Genomic DNA, 15,915 nt, shown 5'->3' with positions numbered 1-15,915 from the left:
GCGAAAAGAGACCCACTTCCTGTCGGTTCGTTTTTTTATAGTATGTCGTTCTGCCTTCTCATTGGTTGTAAACCCAAACACATGACTGCCTCGTCACTGTCTGAATGTACAGCCCCCTAGGTCTTAAAGGCATATGTCTCCAATGCTGACTGTATCCCTGAACACACAGAGATCTTATGGGATTAAAGGCGTGTGCCACCACCGCCACACTCTTGCTATGGCTCTAATAGCTCTGACCCCCGGACAACTTTATTTATTAACATACAATCAAAATAATATTTCAGTACAATTAGATTACCACCACAGTTGAGCATGTGTGCTTGTGGTATGATTGAGCATTCCTTGGGTATATGCCCAAGAGTGGTATAGCTGGATCTTGAGGTAGATTGTTTCCTGTTTTCTGAGAAACTGCCATACTGATTTCCAAAGTGGCTGTATAAGTTTGCACTCCCACCAACAGTGGAGGAGTGTTCCCCCTTACTCTGCATCCTCTCAAACATAAGCTGTCATCAGTGTTTTTGATCATAGCCATTCTTACAGGTGTAAGATGGTATGTCAGAGTCATTTTGATTTGCATTTCCCTGTTGACTAAGGATCTTGAGCAATTCCTTAAATGTCTTTCAGCCATTTGAGATTTTTCTGTTGAGAATTCTCTGTTTAGATCTGTAGCCCAGTTTTTAATTAGATTGTTTGGTATTTTGATGTCTGGTTTCTTGAATTTATATATTTTGGAGATCAGCCCTCCGTCAGATGTGGGGTTGGTGAAGATCTTTTTGCATTCTGTAGGCTGTCGTTTTGTCCTATTTATTGTGTCCTTTGCCTTACACAAGCTTCTCAATTTCAGGAGGTCCCATTTATTAATTGTTGCTCTCAGTGTCTGTGCTACTGGTGTTATATTTAGGAAGTAGTCTTCTGTACCAGTGCGTTCAAGACTACTTAGTTCCTACTTTCTCTTCTAGCAGGTTCAGAGGAACTGGTTTTATATTGATGCACTTGGACTTGAATTTTGTGAATGGTGATAGATATGGGTCTATCTGCAATCTTCTACATGTTGACATCCAGTTATGCCAGCACCATTTGTTGAAGATGCTTTCTTTTTTCCATTGTACAGTTTTGGCTCCTTTGTCAAAAATTAGGTGTCCGTAGGTGTGTGGATTAATGTCAGGATCTTCAATTCGATTCCATTGGTTCACATGTTGGTTTTTATGCCAATACCAAGCTGTTTTTATTACTATAGCTCTATAGCAGAGCTTGAGGCCAGGGATGGTGATGCCTCCAGAGGTAGTTTTGCTGTACAGGATTCTTTTGGCTATCCTGGGTTTTTTGTTTTTCCATATAAAGTTGAGTATTGTTCTTTCCAGGTCTGTGAAGAATTGTGTTGGTATTTTGATGGGGATTGCATTGAATCTGTATATTGCTTTGGGTAAGATGGCCATTTTTACTATGTTAATCCTACCTATCCGAGAGCATGGGAGATCTTTCATTTTCTGATATCTTCTTCAATTTCTTTCTTCAGAGATTTAAAGTTCTTATCATACAGGTCTTTCACTTGCTTAGTTAGAGCTACCCCAAGGTATTTTACATTATTTATGGCTATTGTAAAGGGTGATGTTTTTCTGATTTCTTTCTCAGGTCATTTATCATTGGTATATAGGAGGGGTACTGATTTTTTTGAGTTAATCTTGTATCCTGTCACACTACTGAATGTGTTTATCAGCTGTAGGAGTTCCCTGGTAGAATTTTGGGGATCACTTAATATATACTCTCACGTCATCTGCAAATAGTGAAAGTTTTACTTCTTCTTTCCAATTGGTATCCCCTTGATCTCCTTTTGTTGTCTTATTGCTCTAGCTAATTGGGAGAGTGGATAGCCTTGCCTTGTTCCTGGTTTTAGTGGAATCCAGAAAATTGTCCATTTCTTTTAGATTTTCCAGTTTTGTGGAGTACAGGTTTTTGAAGTATGACGTGATGATTCTGTGGATTTTCTCGTTGTCTGTTGTTATGTGTCCCTTTTCATTTCTGGTTTGTTAATTTGGATGCTCTTTCTCTCTCTGCTTTTTTGTTAGTTTGGGTAAGGGCTTGTCTGTCATGTTGATTTTCTCAAAGAACCAAATCTTTGTTTCATTGATTCATCGTATTGTTCTCTTTGCTTCTATTTTATTGATTTCAGCTCTCAATTCCTGGCACCTATTCCTCCTGGGTGAGTTTGCTTCTTTTTGTTCTAGAGCTTTCAGGTGTGCTGTTAAGTCACTAGTGTGAGATTTCTCCAACTTCTTTTTTTTTGTTTTGTTTTGTTTTGTTTTGTTTTTGTTTTTTTTGTTTTTCGAGACAGGGTTTCTGTGTAGCTTTGCACCTTTTCCTGGAACTTACTTGGTAGCCCAGGCTGGTCTCAAACTCACAGAGATCCACCTGGCTCTGCCTCCCAAGTGCTGGGATTAAAGGCGTGCACCACCACTGCCCGGCTTCTCCAACTTCTTTATGTGGGCATTTAGTGCTATGAATTTTCCTCTTAGCACTGCTTTGATAGTGTCCCATAAGTTTGGGTATGTAGTACATTCATTTTCATTGAATTCTAGGAAGTCTTTAATTTCTTTATTTCTTCCTTGACCCAGTGGTGATTCAGTTGAGCATTATTCAGTTTCCATGAGATTGTAGGCTTTCTGTAATTTTTGTTGTTGTTGAAATCTAACTTTAAGCCATGGTAGTCCAATAAAATACAGTAGGTTATTCCATTTTTTTTTTTTTTTATCTGTTGAGATTTGCTTTGTGACTGAGCATGTGGTCGATTTTAGAGAAGGTTCCATGGGGTGCTGAGAAGAAAGTATATTCTTTTTTGTTAGGGTGGAATGTTCTATAGATATCGATTAAGTCCGTTTGAGTCATACCATCAGTTAAGTCCTTTATTTCTCCGTTAAGTTTCAGTCTGGCAGATCTTTGTGAGAGTGGGGTGTTGAAGTCTCCCACTATTAATGTGTGGGGTTTGGTGTGTGATTTAAGCTTTAGTAACATTTCTTTTACATATGTGGGTGCACTTGTATTTGGGCATAAATGTTCAGGATTGAGACTTCATCTTATTGTATCTTTCCTGTGATGAATATGTAATGTCCATCCCGATCTCTTTTGATTGACTTTAGTTCAAAATCTATTTTGTTAGATACAAGGATAGCTACACCAGCTTGCTTCTTAAGTCCATTTGATTGGAAAGTCTTTTCCCACCCTTTTACTCTGAGATAGTGTCTGTCTTTGAAGTTGAGGTGTGTTTCTTGTATGCAGCAGAAGGATGGCTCCTGATTATCTTTCTTTTTTTTTAAAGATTTATTTGTTTATTATGTATACAGTATTCTCTCTGCATGTACCCCTGCAGGCCAGAAGAGGGCACAAGATCTCATTGCAGATGGTTGTGAGCCACCATGTGGTTGCTGGGAATCGAACTCAAGACCTTTGGAAGAGCAACAAATGTTCTTAACCTCTGAGCCATCTCTCCAGCCCCGGATCCTGATTTTCTATCCATTCTGTTAGCCTGTATCTTTTTATAGGCTAACTGAGTTCATTGATACTAAGGGATATTAATGGCCAGTGATTTTGTTAATTCCTATTATCTTTTGGTAGTAGTGTGTGTGTATTTCCCTTCTTTGGGATTCACTGCTGTGGAGTTATCTATTTCCTGTGTTTTTGTGGGTACATCTGACTTCCTTGGGTTGGAGTTTTCCTTCTAATGCTTTCTGTAGGGCTGGATTTGTGGATAGGTATTGTTTAAATCTAGTTTTGTCTTGGAATGTCTTGTTCACTCCATCTATGGTGATTGAAAGTTTTGCAGGGTATATTATCTAGGCTGGCATCTGTGGTCTCTTAGTGTCTGCATTATGTCTGTCCAGGACCTACTGGCTTTCAGAGTGTCTATTGAGAAGTCAGGTGTTATTCTGATGGGTCTGCCCTTATAAGTCACTTGGCCTTTTTCCTTTGCTCCTCTTAATATTCTTTCTTTATTCTATATGTTTAGTTGTTTAATTATTATGTGGCAGGGGGACTTTTGGGGGGCATCCAGTCTATTTGGTGTTCTATAAGCTTCTTGTATCTTCATAGGTATTTTCTTCTTTAAGTTGGGAAAGTTTTCTTCCGTGATTTTGTTGAATATATTTTCTCTGCCTTCGAGTTAGTGTTATTGTCCTGCTATCCCTATTATTCTTAGGTTTGGTCTTTTCGTGGTGTCCCAGATTTCATAGACATTTTGTGTTTTGACTTTTTTGGCTTTGGTATTTTCTTTGACTGACGAGTCTATGTCCTCTATTGTATCCTCTATTACAGAGATTCTTTCTTCCATCTCTTGTATTCTTTTGGTTATGGTTGCATCTGTGTTTCCTGTTCCTTTACTCAGATTTTCTATTTCCAGCATTTCCTTGGTTTGTGTCTTCTTCATTGTTTCTATTTCACTTTTCAGATCTTAAACTATATCCTTCACATGTTTAATTGCTTTTTCATGGTTTTCTTGGCTTTCTTTAAGGGATTTATTGATTTCTTTACATTTTTTGTTTGTCTTTTCCTCAATTTCTTTAAGGGAATTTTTGATTTCCTTTTTAAAGGCCTCTATCATCTTCATAAAGTTATTTTTTTCCTTTCATTTTATTTTACATTACTATTCAGTTCTACATAACAGCCATGGATTCCCTTGTTCTCCCCCTTCCTGCCCCCCTCTCCTTCCCCCCAGCCCACCTCCCATTCCCACCTCCTCCAGGGCAAAGCCTCCCCCGAGGACTGAGATCAACCTGGTAGACTCAGTCCAGGCAGGTCCAGTCCCCTCCTCCCAGATTGAGCCAAGCGTCCCTGCATAAGTCCCAGGTTTCAAACAGCCAACTCATGCACTGAGCACAGGTCCCGGTACCACTGCCTGGATGCCTCCCAAACAGATCAAGCCAATCAACTGTCTCACCTATTCAGAGGGCCTGATCCAGTTGGGGGCCCCTCAGCCTTAGGTTCATAGTTCATTCGTTTCCATTCGTTTGACTATTTGTCCCTGTGCTTTATCCAACCTTGGTTTCAACAATTCTCGCTCATATAAACCCTCCTCTTTCTCACTAATTAGACTCCCGGAGCTCCACCAGGGGCCTAGCCATGGATCTCTGCATCCAGATTCCTCAGTCCTTGGATGGGGTTTCTGGCACAACTATTAGGGTGTTTGGCCATCCCATCACCAGAGTAGGTCAGTTCTGACTGTCTCTCTACCATTGCCAGCAGTCTTTTGTGGGGGTATCTTTGTGGATTTCTGTGGGCCTCTCTAGCACTTTGTTTCTTCCTTTTCTCATATGGTCTTCATTTACCATGGTCTCCTATTCCTTGTCCTCCCTCTCTGTTCTTGATCCAGCTGGGATCTCCCGCTCTCTTTCCCTTGACCCTCGCCCTTCCTTATTCCCACTCTTGTCCAGGTTGTTCATGTAGATCTCAGCCATTTCTCCGTCATTGGGCGATCCTCATGTCTTTCTTGGGGTCCTGTTTTCCAGGTAGCCTCACTGGTGATGTGAGTAGCAGTCCAGTCATTCATAAAGTTTTTTTTTTTTTTTTTTTTTTTTTTTTTGGTTTTTCGAGACAGGGTTTCTCTGTGTAGCTTTGCACCTTTCCTGGAACTCACTTGGTAGCCCAGGCTGGCCTCGAACTCACAGAGATCCACCTGGCTCTGCCTCCCGAGTGCTGGGATTAAAGGCGTGTGCCACCACCGCCCGGCTATAAAGTTATTTTTAAGGTTGCTTTCTTCTGCTTCTTCTATGTTGTGATGTTCAAGTCTTCCTGTTGCAGAACTGCTAGGTCCTGGTGATGCCATATTGCTCTTTATGTTGTTGTATGTAATTTTGCATTGACGTCTACCCATCACTTCCTCCAATAGGTGCATGTGTCTGAGCGAGCTGCTATTGGTCCAATCTGTGCTTGCTGTGCCTGTGTCTCAGGGGGACACTCTGGGTCCAATCTTATCTCTTGGTTCAATCAGAGCTGGATTCTGTGTCTCAGGAAGCCTCTGTTGGTCCAATGAGAGCTCTTGGTTCAATGAGAACTCGTGGATTCTGTGTCTCTGGAAGCCACTGGAGTCACAGAGGGGTGGGTAGGTTTGGAGTAGGGTGTGGGTCTTATAGATTGTAGTGTCCGATGTAGGGTTTTGGTAAGGGAGCTTGCCCACAGGATTCTTCCCTGCTGGCTGGCAACTGGTGCAGTGATGGGTTGGGGGTCCCCAGGGACTGATTGTGTCCTGGGGCCTAGGTCCTAGAGGCAGGAGTCTCTTAGTCCAATGAGAGCTGATAGATTCAGTGTCTCAGGAAACCACTGAGTTCTCAGGGGGATGGGTATGTTTGGGGTAGGGCATGGGTCTTATAGATTACAGGGTCCAGTGGGGGAGCCTTCCTGCAGGAGTCTTCCCTGCTGGCTGGCAACTGGGGCAGCAATGGGTCGGGGTTCTTGGGGACTGGTTGTGTCCCAGGGCGTAGGTCCTAGAGGCAGGCCTCTGGGTCTTTTTTTTTTTTTTTTTTTTTGGAAACAGGGTCATACTATGTAGTTCTAGCTGTCCTGGAACTCACTTTGTAGCTCTAGCTGGCTTGAAACTCATAGAGATCAGCCTTCTGTCTCTCTGTCTCCCAGGTGCTGGTATTAAAGATGTGTACTGCCACACCTGGATTAGAGAGTGTTTTTTAATGTCTGTGATTTTGTATATGGTCTGTATATGGTCTGTTTCTCTTCCTATTGGTTTCTAGTTGTAGTCTATTTTTATCAGGTAAAATACAAGAAATTACTTTAATTTTCCTACATGTATTAAGACTTACATTGAGCTGGGTGGTGATGGTGCATGCCTTTAGTCCTAGCACTCGGGAAGCAGAGACAGACAGATCTCTGTGAATGCAAGGCCAGTCTGGTCTACAAAGTGAGTTGCAGGACAGCCAGGGCTGAAAGCCTATCTTGGAAAAAAAAGCTGACTTTGTGTCCTATTGTTATTGTATGTTCTATTTTAGAGAAAGGTCCATGGGATGCTGAGAAGACTACATTCTGCTTTGTTCAGATAGAATTTCTATAGAAAACTGTTAAATTCATTTGATCTGTGATGTCATTTAACCCAGACATTTTCACCCTCCAACACACACCTTTTTGAATAAGGATAATTATATGTTTGTGAGTAGGGTATTAAAGGCACCTTTTGTTGTTGTTTTGATATTATTGCTTTTTTCCCCCCTAATTCCATTTGCTTGGAATACCTTTTTTATCCTTATACCCTAAGATTGTATCTGTCTTGGATGCTGATATATACTCCTTGGAGGCAACAAATGGATAGATCCCATTTTTTTAATCAATTTTTTATCTATGTCTGTTGGTTGGGGAATTGAGACATTAGTATTGTTATTATTGAAATATGTTAATTCCTGTTATTTCTATTCATGGTTTGCTTAACTATTGCTTTGTTTTCTGAATCCTATGGTTTCAGAAATCCTATGGTTTATCTTTTTCTTCAGTCCAAAGATTCTTTCATGTATTTTCTGTGTAGGTGGTTTAGTGGTTATGGATTCTTTTATCCTGTTTTATCACAGTTAACTTTTCTTTCTCCTTCAATTATAACAGTTTTGTTGGAAGCAATTTGGTTGACTTTTGGCTTTCGGGGCTTGAAATGTATCATTCTAGAAGATCTCTTGGCCTTTAAATTTTTTGTTTAGAAACCTTGTATTATTGTAATGAACCTGCCTTTGTAGGTAACTTTGTGTTTCTTCTTGCACTTGTGTGTGTATGTACACACTCATACACAAGTGCTGCAGCATCTGGAAGAAGTCACTTCTTTCCCTTTACCATGTGGGTCCTGGGTATCGAACTCAGGTTGTCAGGCTTGACAACAGATGCCCTTACTGAGCCATCTCTCTGTCTTCATATTCATTTATCTTTGTCATTGTCCTGTGTTTCAGTTCCTCTACCTTGTCTTTAAACCCTGATATTCTGTCCTCCCTTTGATCTATTCTATTGGTAAGACTTTTTAAGGGGCTTTTAATATGACATACTGAATGTTTTGTTACCAGTATTTCAATTTGTTCTTTTATTTTAGCATTTCTAACTCTTTGTTGGATTCTATTTTCATCTCCTCTGTTTACTTATTTCATTTAGCTTTTTGTGTTATCTTTAATATTCTGCTTTGGAACCTTTGTCTGTATTCACACTATCTCTGATCAGGTTTCCACCTAGTTGGGTACGATGAGGTTTTGATGCAATGTTTCTTCACCGTAGGTTCAGCCTATAGTCCTGTAATACTTACTCTAAGTTTCCAGAGAGTTCACATCATGTATTGTTTGGAGCCTGCCAAGCTATCAACTCTGCAGGGGTCTTTTAAAATGGCATTTTACAACTGTTCCAGTTCATTGCCAAGGAAAAGGGTTTTTTTTTAATCTTTTCTCTGCAGCCACCATGCATAACGTTTGTCTCCTTTCTTCCATCTTTCTTTTCTATTATAAATGTCTTTTACTGAGAGTATTGTGCCAATTTTTGAGACTGTCTGTCTTAAGTTGAGGAGGGAGTTCCCCAGACTATTCTGTCCCTTAGGTTGGACTGTATTTATTTCTGTTCTGATTTCCAAGGTTTCCTATTTTACTTTGAACTAGACTAGAGATTTTGTGGCCATCACCCATCTCTTTTGATAGCTTTTAACTAGCTTTCCTCAGATTATTCCCTAGATAATCTAGCAGACCAAGCCTGCATGATGTCCACCATCTTGCCTAACATCTCCTGTTTCACTTCTTTATTCATTTTGTCATCTATAGCCCATCAAATGAGTCATCAACAATGATCCCTCTTGGTATATATAGGATCACATACCAAGACTCCTATATATGCATTTGTTAAATAAAAAATTAAAAAACTAATCAAGCACAGCTGCACACCTTTAGTCCCAGCACTCAGGAAGCAGAGACAGGTGGACCTCTTGTGAGTTTGAGGCTAGCCTGGTTTATATACATTTGAGGACAGCCAGAGTTACATGAGGAGACCTTGTCTTTGTAAATAAAAAATAAAAAGAAAGGAAAATGTTTATACATAGCACACATGTGTATATAGAAGGAAAAATGTATAGATAGTAATAATATATGATCACTGATCCTAGGTTGCCAGATTTGCTAAAAACCCTGCCTTGCCAACCTGTATTAACTAGTTGTTGGGCCAAACATTGAAGAATGAAAAAGTATAATTATAATGATGGTAATTGAACTCAACATATGTAAAATAGTTTGTTGTTTGACAGAAGCACTTCATTTATTAATTAATCCTCACAAGCCTCCTATGAGGCAAATTATAGAATCTCAATTTTTTTGTTTGTTTTTTGCTTTTTGAGACAGGGTTTCTCTGTGTAGCTTTGTGCCTCTCCTGGAACTCACTCTGTAGCCCAGACTGGCCTCAATCTCACAGAGATCCTCCTGCCTCTGCCTCCCAAGTGCTGCGATTAAAAGCATGTGCCACCACCACCCAGCAGAATCTCAACTTCAAATATATAAAAATAGATCTCAGGGAAATGCTATCTTAGTTCTTGGTTCTACAGCTAGGAAATATGACAACTGTGTTCCCACAGTAGGTTAAATCCAGTAATCTACATCAGAGTTAGGATCTGTTAGGCTTGGCATCACTGTTTTTTGTTGTTGTTATTCTTTTCTGTTTTTGTTTTTACCTTCCCCTAATATGAGATCTCCATGAAGATTTGTCATGTAGATTTGTCTGGTAATCTGACTCTTTTTCCCTAAAAGCTTGGTTTTCCTCCAGTTGGATTTTGGCCTAATTCAAGCATCTGCCACCAGATTGAATGAATGTTAAAAGAAAAAACAAGCTTTAACTTACCAAATGTTGACCAGTGGTCAAAAATTGTTATGACCCCATTCACAACAAAGGATATCAGAGATTATTTATATGGGTGATTCCTTCTGTTGTAGCTAGAGTTTTCCTGCCTTGCCCACAGTCAGGACAAATCTTTGTCACCTGCCAGTCCCACAGCCACTCAGACCCAACCAAGTAAACACAGAGACTTATATTGGTTACAAACTGTATGGCCATGGCAGGCTTCTTGCTAACTGTTCTTATATCTTTTTTTTTTTTTTTTTTTTTTTTTTTTGGTTTTTCGAGACAGGGTTTCTCTGTGTAGCTTTGCGCCTTTCCTGGAGCTCACTTGGTAGCCCAGGCTGGCCTCGAACTCACAGAGATCCGCCTGGCTCTGCCTCCCGAGTGCTGGGATTAAAGGCGTGAGCCACCAACGCCCGGCCTGTTCTTATATCTTAAATTAACCCATTTCTACAAATCATACCTTGCCACGTGGCTTGTGGCTTACCGGTACTTTACATCTTCCTTGTCCTGGCAGTGGCTCCAGGCCGTGACTCCTGCCTTCCTGTTCTTTTATTTCTCTTCTCTGTTAGTCCCGCCTATACTTCCTGCCTAGTCATGGCCAATCAGGTTTTATTTATTGACCAATCAGAGCAACTTGACATACAGACCATCCCCCAGCACAGCCAAGTGCAGATCATCTCAGACACCTGCACTCAGGCCCGTGGTCCTAATCATCCTCTATGCGGACCTTCTGGGTAAAGCCATGAGGAACCCAAGAACAGGCTCCCACAGGACATACAGAACATCCCACAGCATTTTGTGTTCATTATCATCTATATTACTGACTCAACACTATTCATTATATACAGCTATCCTTTGTCCAAAAAGGATTTCTAATCTTTTAACAGCCTTTGGTTTACCATTAGAAAAAGAGGAATTCCTCTTTTTTAGATATATTTTTTAATAAATATAGGTGTGTGGGTATGTGCACATGATTGGAGGTGCCCATGTCATCAGATGCCCCTAGAGCTGGAGTTAAGGGCATTGTAAGATGTCCATGTGGATGATGGGAACAAAATTCCATCAGGTATACACTCAACTGCTGAGCCATCTTTTCAGCCTTTCCATCCCCCACCCCCTTTTCTTATCATTTAATTTTCAAATTGTCATATAATCCAACCGGGTTACTTTAGAATATACTACTTTCCAATTATTTCAATTTTACTCTCTGTTGTCTGATCATTAATCTTTCTTTTAAGACAATCCCTCAGTCTGATGCTCTTACCATATATGGATTTGGGTATTGTGTTCTGTTTTTTGGTGTTTTTGTTGTTGTTGTCTATAGCTAGAGTTTTCCTGCCTTGCCTACAGTCAGGACAAATCTTTGTCACCTGCCAGTCCCACAGCCACTCAGACTCAACCAAGTAAACACAGAGACTTATATTGGTTACAAACTGTATGGCCGTGGCAGGCTTCTTGCTAACTGTTCTTATATCTTAAATTAATCCATTTCCATAAATCTATACCTTGCCACATGGCTCATGGCTTACCAGCATCTTCATATGATGCTTGTCATGGCAACGGCTGGCAGTGACTCCTTCCGCCTTCCTGTTCTTACTTTTCTCCTCTCTGTTAGTCCCCCCCTATACTTCCTGCCTTGCCACTGGCCAATCAGTGTTTTATTTGTTGACCAATCAGAGTAATTTGACATACAGACCATCCCACAGCAGTTGTCTTGCTGTTTTAAATGTGTATGTGTCTTTGAAACAGGAGTTCACTTTGTAGATGAGACTGGCCTTGAACTTGTCTCCTTCTGCTTCAACCTCCAGAGTACTGTGAGATTACAGTTGTATACCATTATGCCTGGCTTTACCAATACTACTTTGCCTTGGTCCTTACTATCCTGTTCATCCTTAAGACCTAATTCAAGTTCTGAATACTTTTTTCCTTTTTCTTCTTTTGGTTTTTCAAAACAGGATTTCTCTGTATAGTCCTGGCCCTCCTGGACTGGGCTGGCCTTGAACTCAGATCTGCCTCCCCCAGTGCTAGGATTAAACCTTTGTGCCACCACACCCCAGCATTCAAGTTTTGAACTTTTGGGGGGAAGGGAAGTGACACAGGGTCTCTCTCTGTATCCCTGTCTGTCCTAGAACTCAATATGTAGACTAGGCTGGCCTCAAACTCAGACATCCACCTGCCTCTGCCTACTAAATCCTGGGATTAAAGGCATGCGCCACCACAACTGGCTCAAGTTCTGAATTCTTCAGTCAATCAAAAAGTAAGTTTTCAGTGTGTGGTTGTTTGCCAAGAACTCTTTTAGAAACCAAAGAATCACTATGGAGTAAGATAGTTAAACACATAATGTCCCTTTTATTATGGAATTTACACTCTAGTGAGGGAGGCAGATAACCTTTCTCAACCCTCTAGTCTTAGAGTAGTTAATCATACTCACTGAACTCTGCTTCCTCTAATCTCAGAAAATTTCCTTATAGAGCATAACTCTAAAAGTTGTGCTATTTCTGTGTTTTGCCAAAACTGATAAATACAAATGATTGCTAGTCCTCCAGGATGATTGTAAGGACTCTGACTTTTTTTTTTGCTACATTTTATTGTTGTGCTCTGACATTTTATTTTTATGTTGTTCAAAGTATATTAGACCACGCTTCTTTAGATGTACCCTCCAGAACCTGTAGTATATTTATCTAAATATTTTCAGCATAGTAGATGATGGTCATCCATGTTGAGGATAGACTTGTTTTTTTTTTAAACAGCTCTGAGTCTCCCAGGGCAAATTCTGGTGAATTAAGTGAAAATGTAAGGCAATGGGAAGGACAGTGCTGTCTAGACATAGACATAATAAAAACAGGGCATTTGAAAGTGTTTCCTTAAGAGAAGTATAAATTTGGGGAACAGTAAACTGACTGGAACATTCAAACTTATAGCCTACTTTGAAGATTGACAGTCATTAAAAATCAGTTCTGCTACATTTGCCTGAAGGCATTAATTTCAATATTTTATACTCACACTCAGTGGCTTGTAATGGCCTTGTGAATTCTCCACTTGCCATTTTCATGTTTGATTTTAGCATTTCTCCAGATAAAAAGGTAAGACCCTTTAGAGAAAGACAGCTTTAATTTTTTTTAATGTACATGTATTTATTTAGTGTAATATGTGTGAGAATGTATATGTACTAGGGTACACATGTGGATGTCAGAAGACAATTTGTGGTAATTAGTTCTTTTCTTCTACCATGTGGCTCCCAAGAATTAGAAATCAGGTCCTCAGGCTTGGAGGCAAGTGCCTTCACTTGCAGAACTACTTCACCAGCCCAAATTTTTCTTTAATCTGTTTTCTTATTGTTGCAAGAAGGGTACCTATGTGTGCCACAACCCATATGTGGAGGCCAGAGAACAACTTTATGGAGTCAGTTTTAGCCTTCTACCTTTATGTGAGTTCTGAGGATTAAACTCAAGTTATCAGGTTTGTCCTACAAGTGCCTTTTCCTGGTGATGTCATCCACTAGTCACCCTATTTCTTTTATCTTTGTTTATTTAATAGTGGTGCATGTGTGTAGTCAGAGAATAACTTTTAGAAGAGAAGATTGTTCCTTTGTGTGTATGAGAGAGACAGGGTCTCGCTGTATAGCCCTGGCTGGCCTAGAACTCACTTTGTAGACCAGGCTAGCTCACAGAGATCTGCCTGCTTCTGCCTCTCAAGTCCTGAGATCAAGGGCCTGTGCCACCATACCTGGCTGCTCATTTTGATAATGATCACTGATACCATCTTTGCTTGTAGCAGGTGCTTAACTATGTTGTTTAATGAGGCATTAATAAAGGCAAGTATCAGTTAATAACTGTTGGTGTCAACATAAACTATAATAATATTCTGAGTCTGTATTATTATTAATCAACTTTAAAATATATGTTTGAGGTCGGAAACTTAGGGGCAAACAGTACTTGTTATTGCAGAGGCCTGGAGTTAGATTCCAACACATAGACACAGTTGAAAATAAAATATGTAAATGAAATAAAATATACACTTGGGTATTATGTAAGTCTATAGTGATTCTATAAATCCAGTTGGTATTTAAGGGACAGTAAATTAGGTGTTCATGTCCTATGAAGACATTTCTTTCCTGTAACAAGAATATAGAGAGCCAGGCATGGTAACTCACATTTGTAGTCCTAGCACATGGGAGGCTGAAGCAGGAGGAAAACAATGAGTTTGAGACCAGATAGGAGTATATGGAAAGTCCCAGACTACCTTGGACTACAATGTGAGACCCTGTCTTCTTCAAAAAGGAAAAAAAATTCAGAAATAGCAAGAGGTTCTCATAAGTGAGATCCTCTTTTGCTTAGGTAGGGGCAAAAGTTACTCTTACTATGAATTAATCATTTGATTTCAATTAATCATTTGAAACTAACTTCTTTACATCTTTGCAACAGAGAGTTGTTGCATTCTAACATTAGAAGGATTTAGGAGTGGCTTTGTACAGTGCCCTGTTTGGGTTTTTTAAGTTGATGAAGTGAAAATACTAATCTCGGTCTTCATATTTTCCAGAATCTTTGTTTCATTTTGCCACAGTTTTTGTACCAATTCTTCTGTGGATTCTCACAACAGGTATGTGCCCTTCTTGGTAGAAGTGTAGCAGATACAAGAACTATAATGATGATTGACTCAGAAACAATTTAATGATGTTGACACAGTTTTCTGTGACTGAATTTCCAAATTTTAAAAATAATTTTAAAAAGCTTTATTTTTGTTGAATCTAAATGATAGGAAGCACTGTTTTTCTGAGGATATTGCAATGATACAAACAAATGTTATCATTTTAAAGCTTGTGAGATAGTAATAGGGAAGAGACAGACAAATATGTGATATAGTATTGGTGCTCTGAAGAAAAAATATAAAGTATAATAAAATATAAATTAATAATAAAAGGATATACTGTGACAAGATGAGAAGCTTCTATTTTAAAAGAGTTATCTGGAACAATCTCTCTAATAAGCCGACATTGAGGCAGAGACCTGAGTACCCTAGGGAAGAAACTTTAAAATGTTAAAGGTAAAGGGATGGTCTCTGAGGAAGCACAAATCTTTACTTTTTACTTTGAAGTTGTGTTAGTGCTGGCAGCAACATGCTTTATATTGTGTTTTTGAAGTACATATGGGCTATCTTTTTCAGTCCATAGCCTCATTAGATACTCTCTGGGGTTCAGAAAGACAGCTATGAAAATGTAGAAATGGAATTACACTACTTACAACAAAAGCCTCTTTATCCTTAGTAAAGCCTAGGATATTACTTGTCTGTTTTTTTTTTCCATGAAAAAGATAACATTTGTTACAGGTTTAGCAAAATGACAATATTATCAACTAAAACTTGTTTGTGGGACATTCTGTCTCCTCTAATTATGCATCCAAGAATTACAATTTTAATTCTCATGTAACCTTAAAGTTCCATCCTGAAGCAAAAGTAAATTGATGCTTCTTTTGTTTGAAGTAAATTCAAGACTAAATTACACACCAATCAATCTCGGAGTTTCTCTTTTAATCTACTTTTTATGAAAACGGGTAGTTACCAAAGCAAATGTAGTATTGTATGTCATGTACTAGTACTCTCATTTGAAAATTAGAAGTATAGCACATTTTTATTTTTTCAGTGAAATATTTTTTGCTGATCTTAAATCTTTGTTCATAGAAACAATATGAAAATTGTCTCCATATTTTATGCAGAACCATTCTTTTCACTTCATTGAGATGTTGAGTGCACTATATCTCATACTTTTTGTCTGTTGAAATCAAAGGATGTGACCCTTCCTGGGTCTACCAACTCCCTGTATACCCTAACTACTCTCTGTCTTGAATTAGAACTCCTGGATGAATATAAGAATCATTTCTGTCCTCAGTGCTTGGTACTTACTATGTTCTCTATTAATGGTTTGAAGCCAACTAGTGAATAAACTAAAAAAAAGTTCTGTTCAAGTTGTTTACAACCTTTTCAAATCACTTTTCATTGTAATTGTGTGTTTACTTCATTGGTTGGAAATACGTAGTTGTATTGATTAGTATCACATTTAAGTGAATTTTATTAATCAGAGAACATTTA

The 15,915-nt window shown here is 39.1% G+C and overlaps 1 protein-coding gene across 11 annotated transcripts in view; it reads left to right on the top strand.

Annotated features, from left to right (window-relative positions):
- Positions 1-15,915, top strand: part of Atp11c (ATPase phospholipid transporting 11C) — a 199,222-nt gene that overhangs the window by 157,502 nt on the left and 25,805 nt on the right. For all 11 annotated transcript variants that reach the window (XM_037199084.1, XM_028854235.2, XM_028854236.2 and 8 more), the window contains one exon: positions 14,371-14,430. In XM_037199084.1, coding sequence (XP_037054979.1) covers positions 14,371-14,430 — 60 coding nt within the window. The remainder of the gene's footprint in view (positions 1-14,370; positions 14,431-15,915) is intronic.

This window comes from Peromyscus leucopus, chromosome X, assembly GCF_004664715.2.
Source record: "Peromyscus leucopus breed LL Stock chromosome X, UCI_PerLeu_2.1, whole genome shotgun sequence".
NCBI classification, from domain to species: domain Eukaryota; kingdom Metazoa; phylum Chordata; class Mammalia; order Rodentia; family Cricetidae; genus Peromyscus; species Peromyscus leucopus.
The sequence above is the reverse complement of the archived record's forward strand: the minus strand, read 5'-3'. Positions and strand labels throughout refer to the sequence as shown.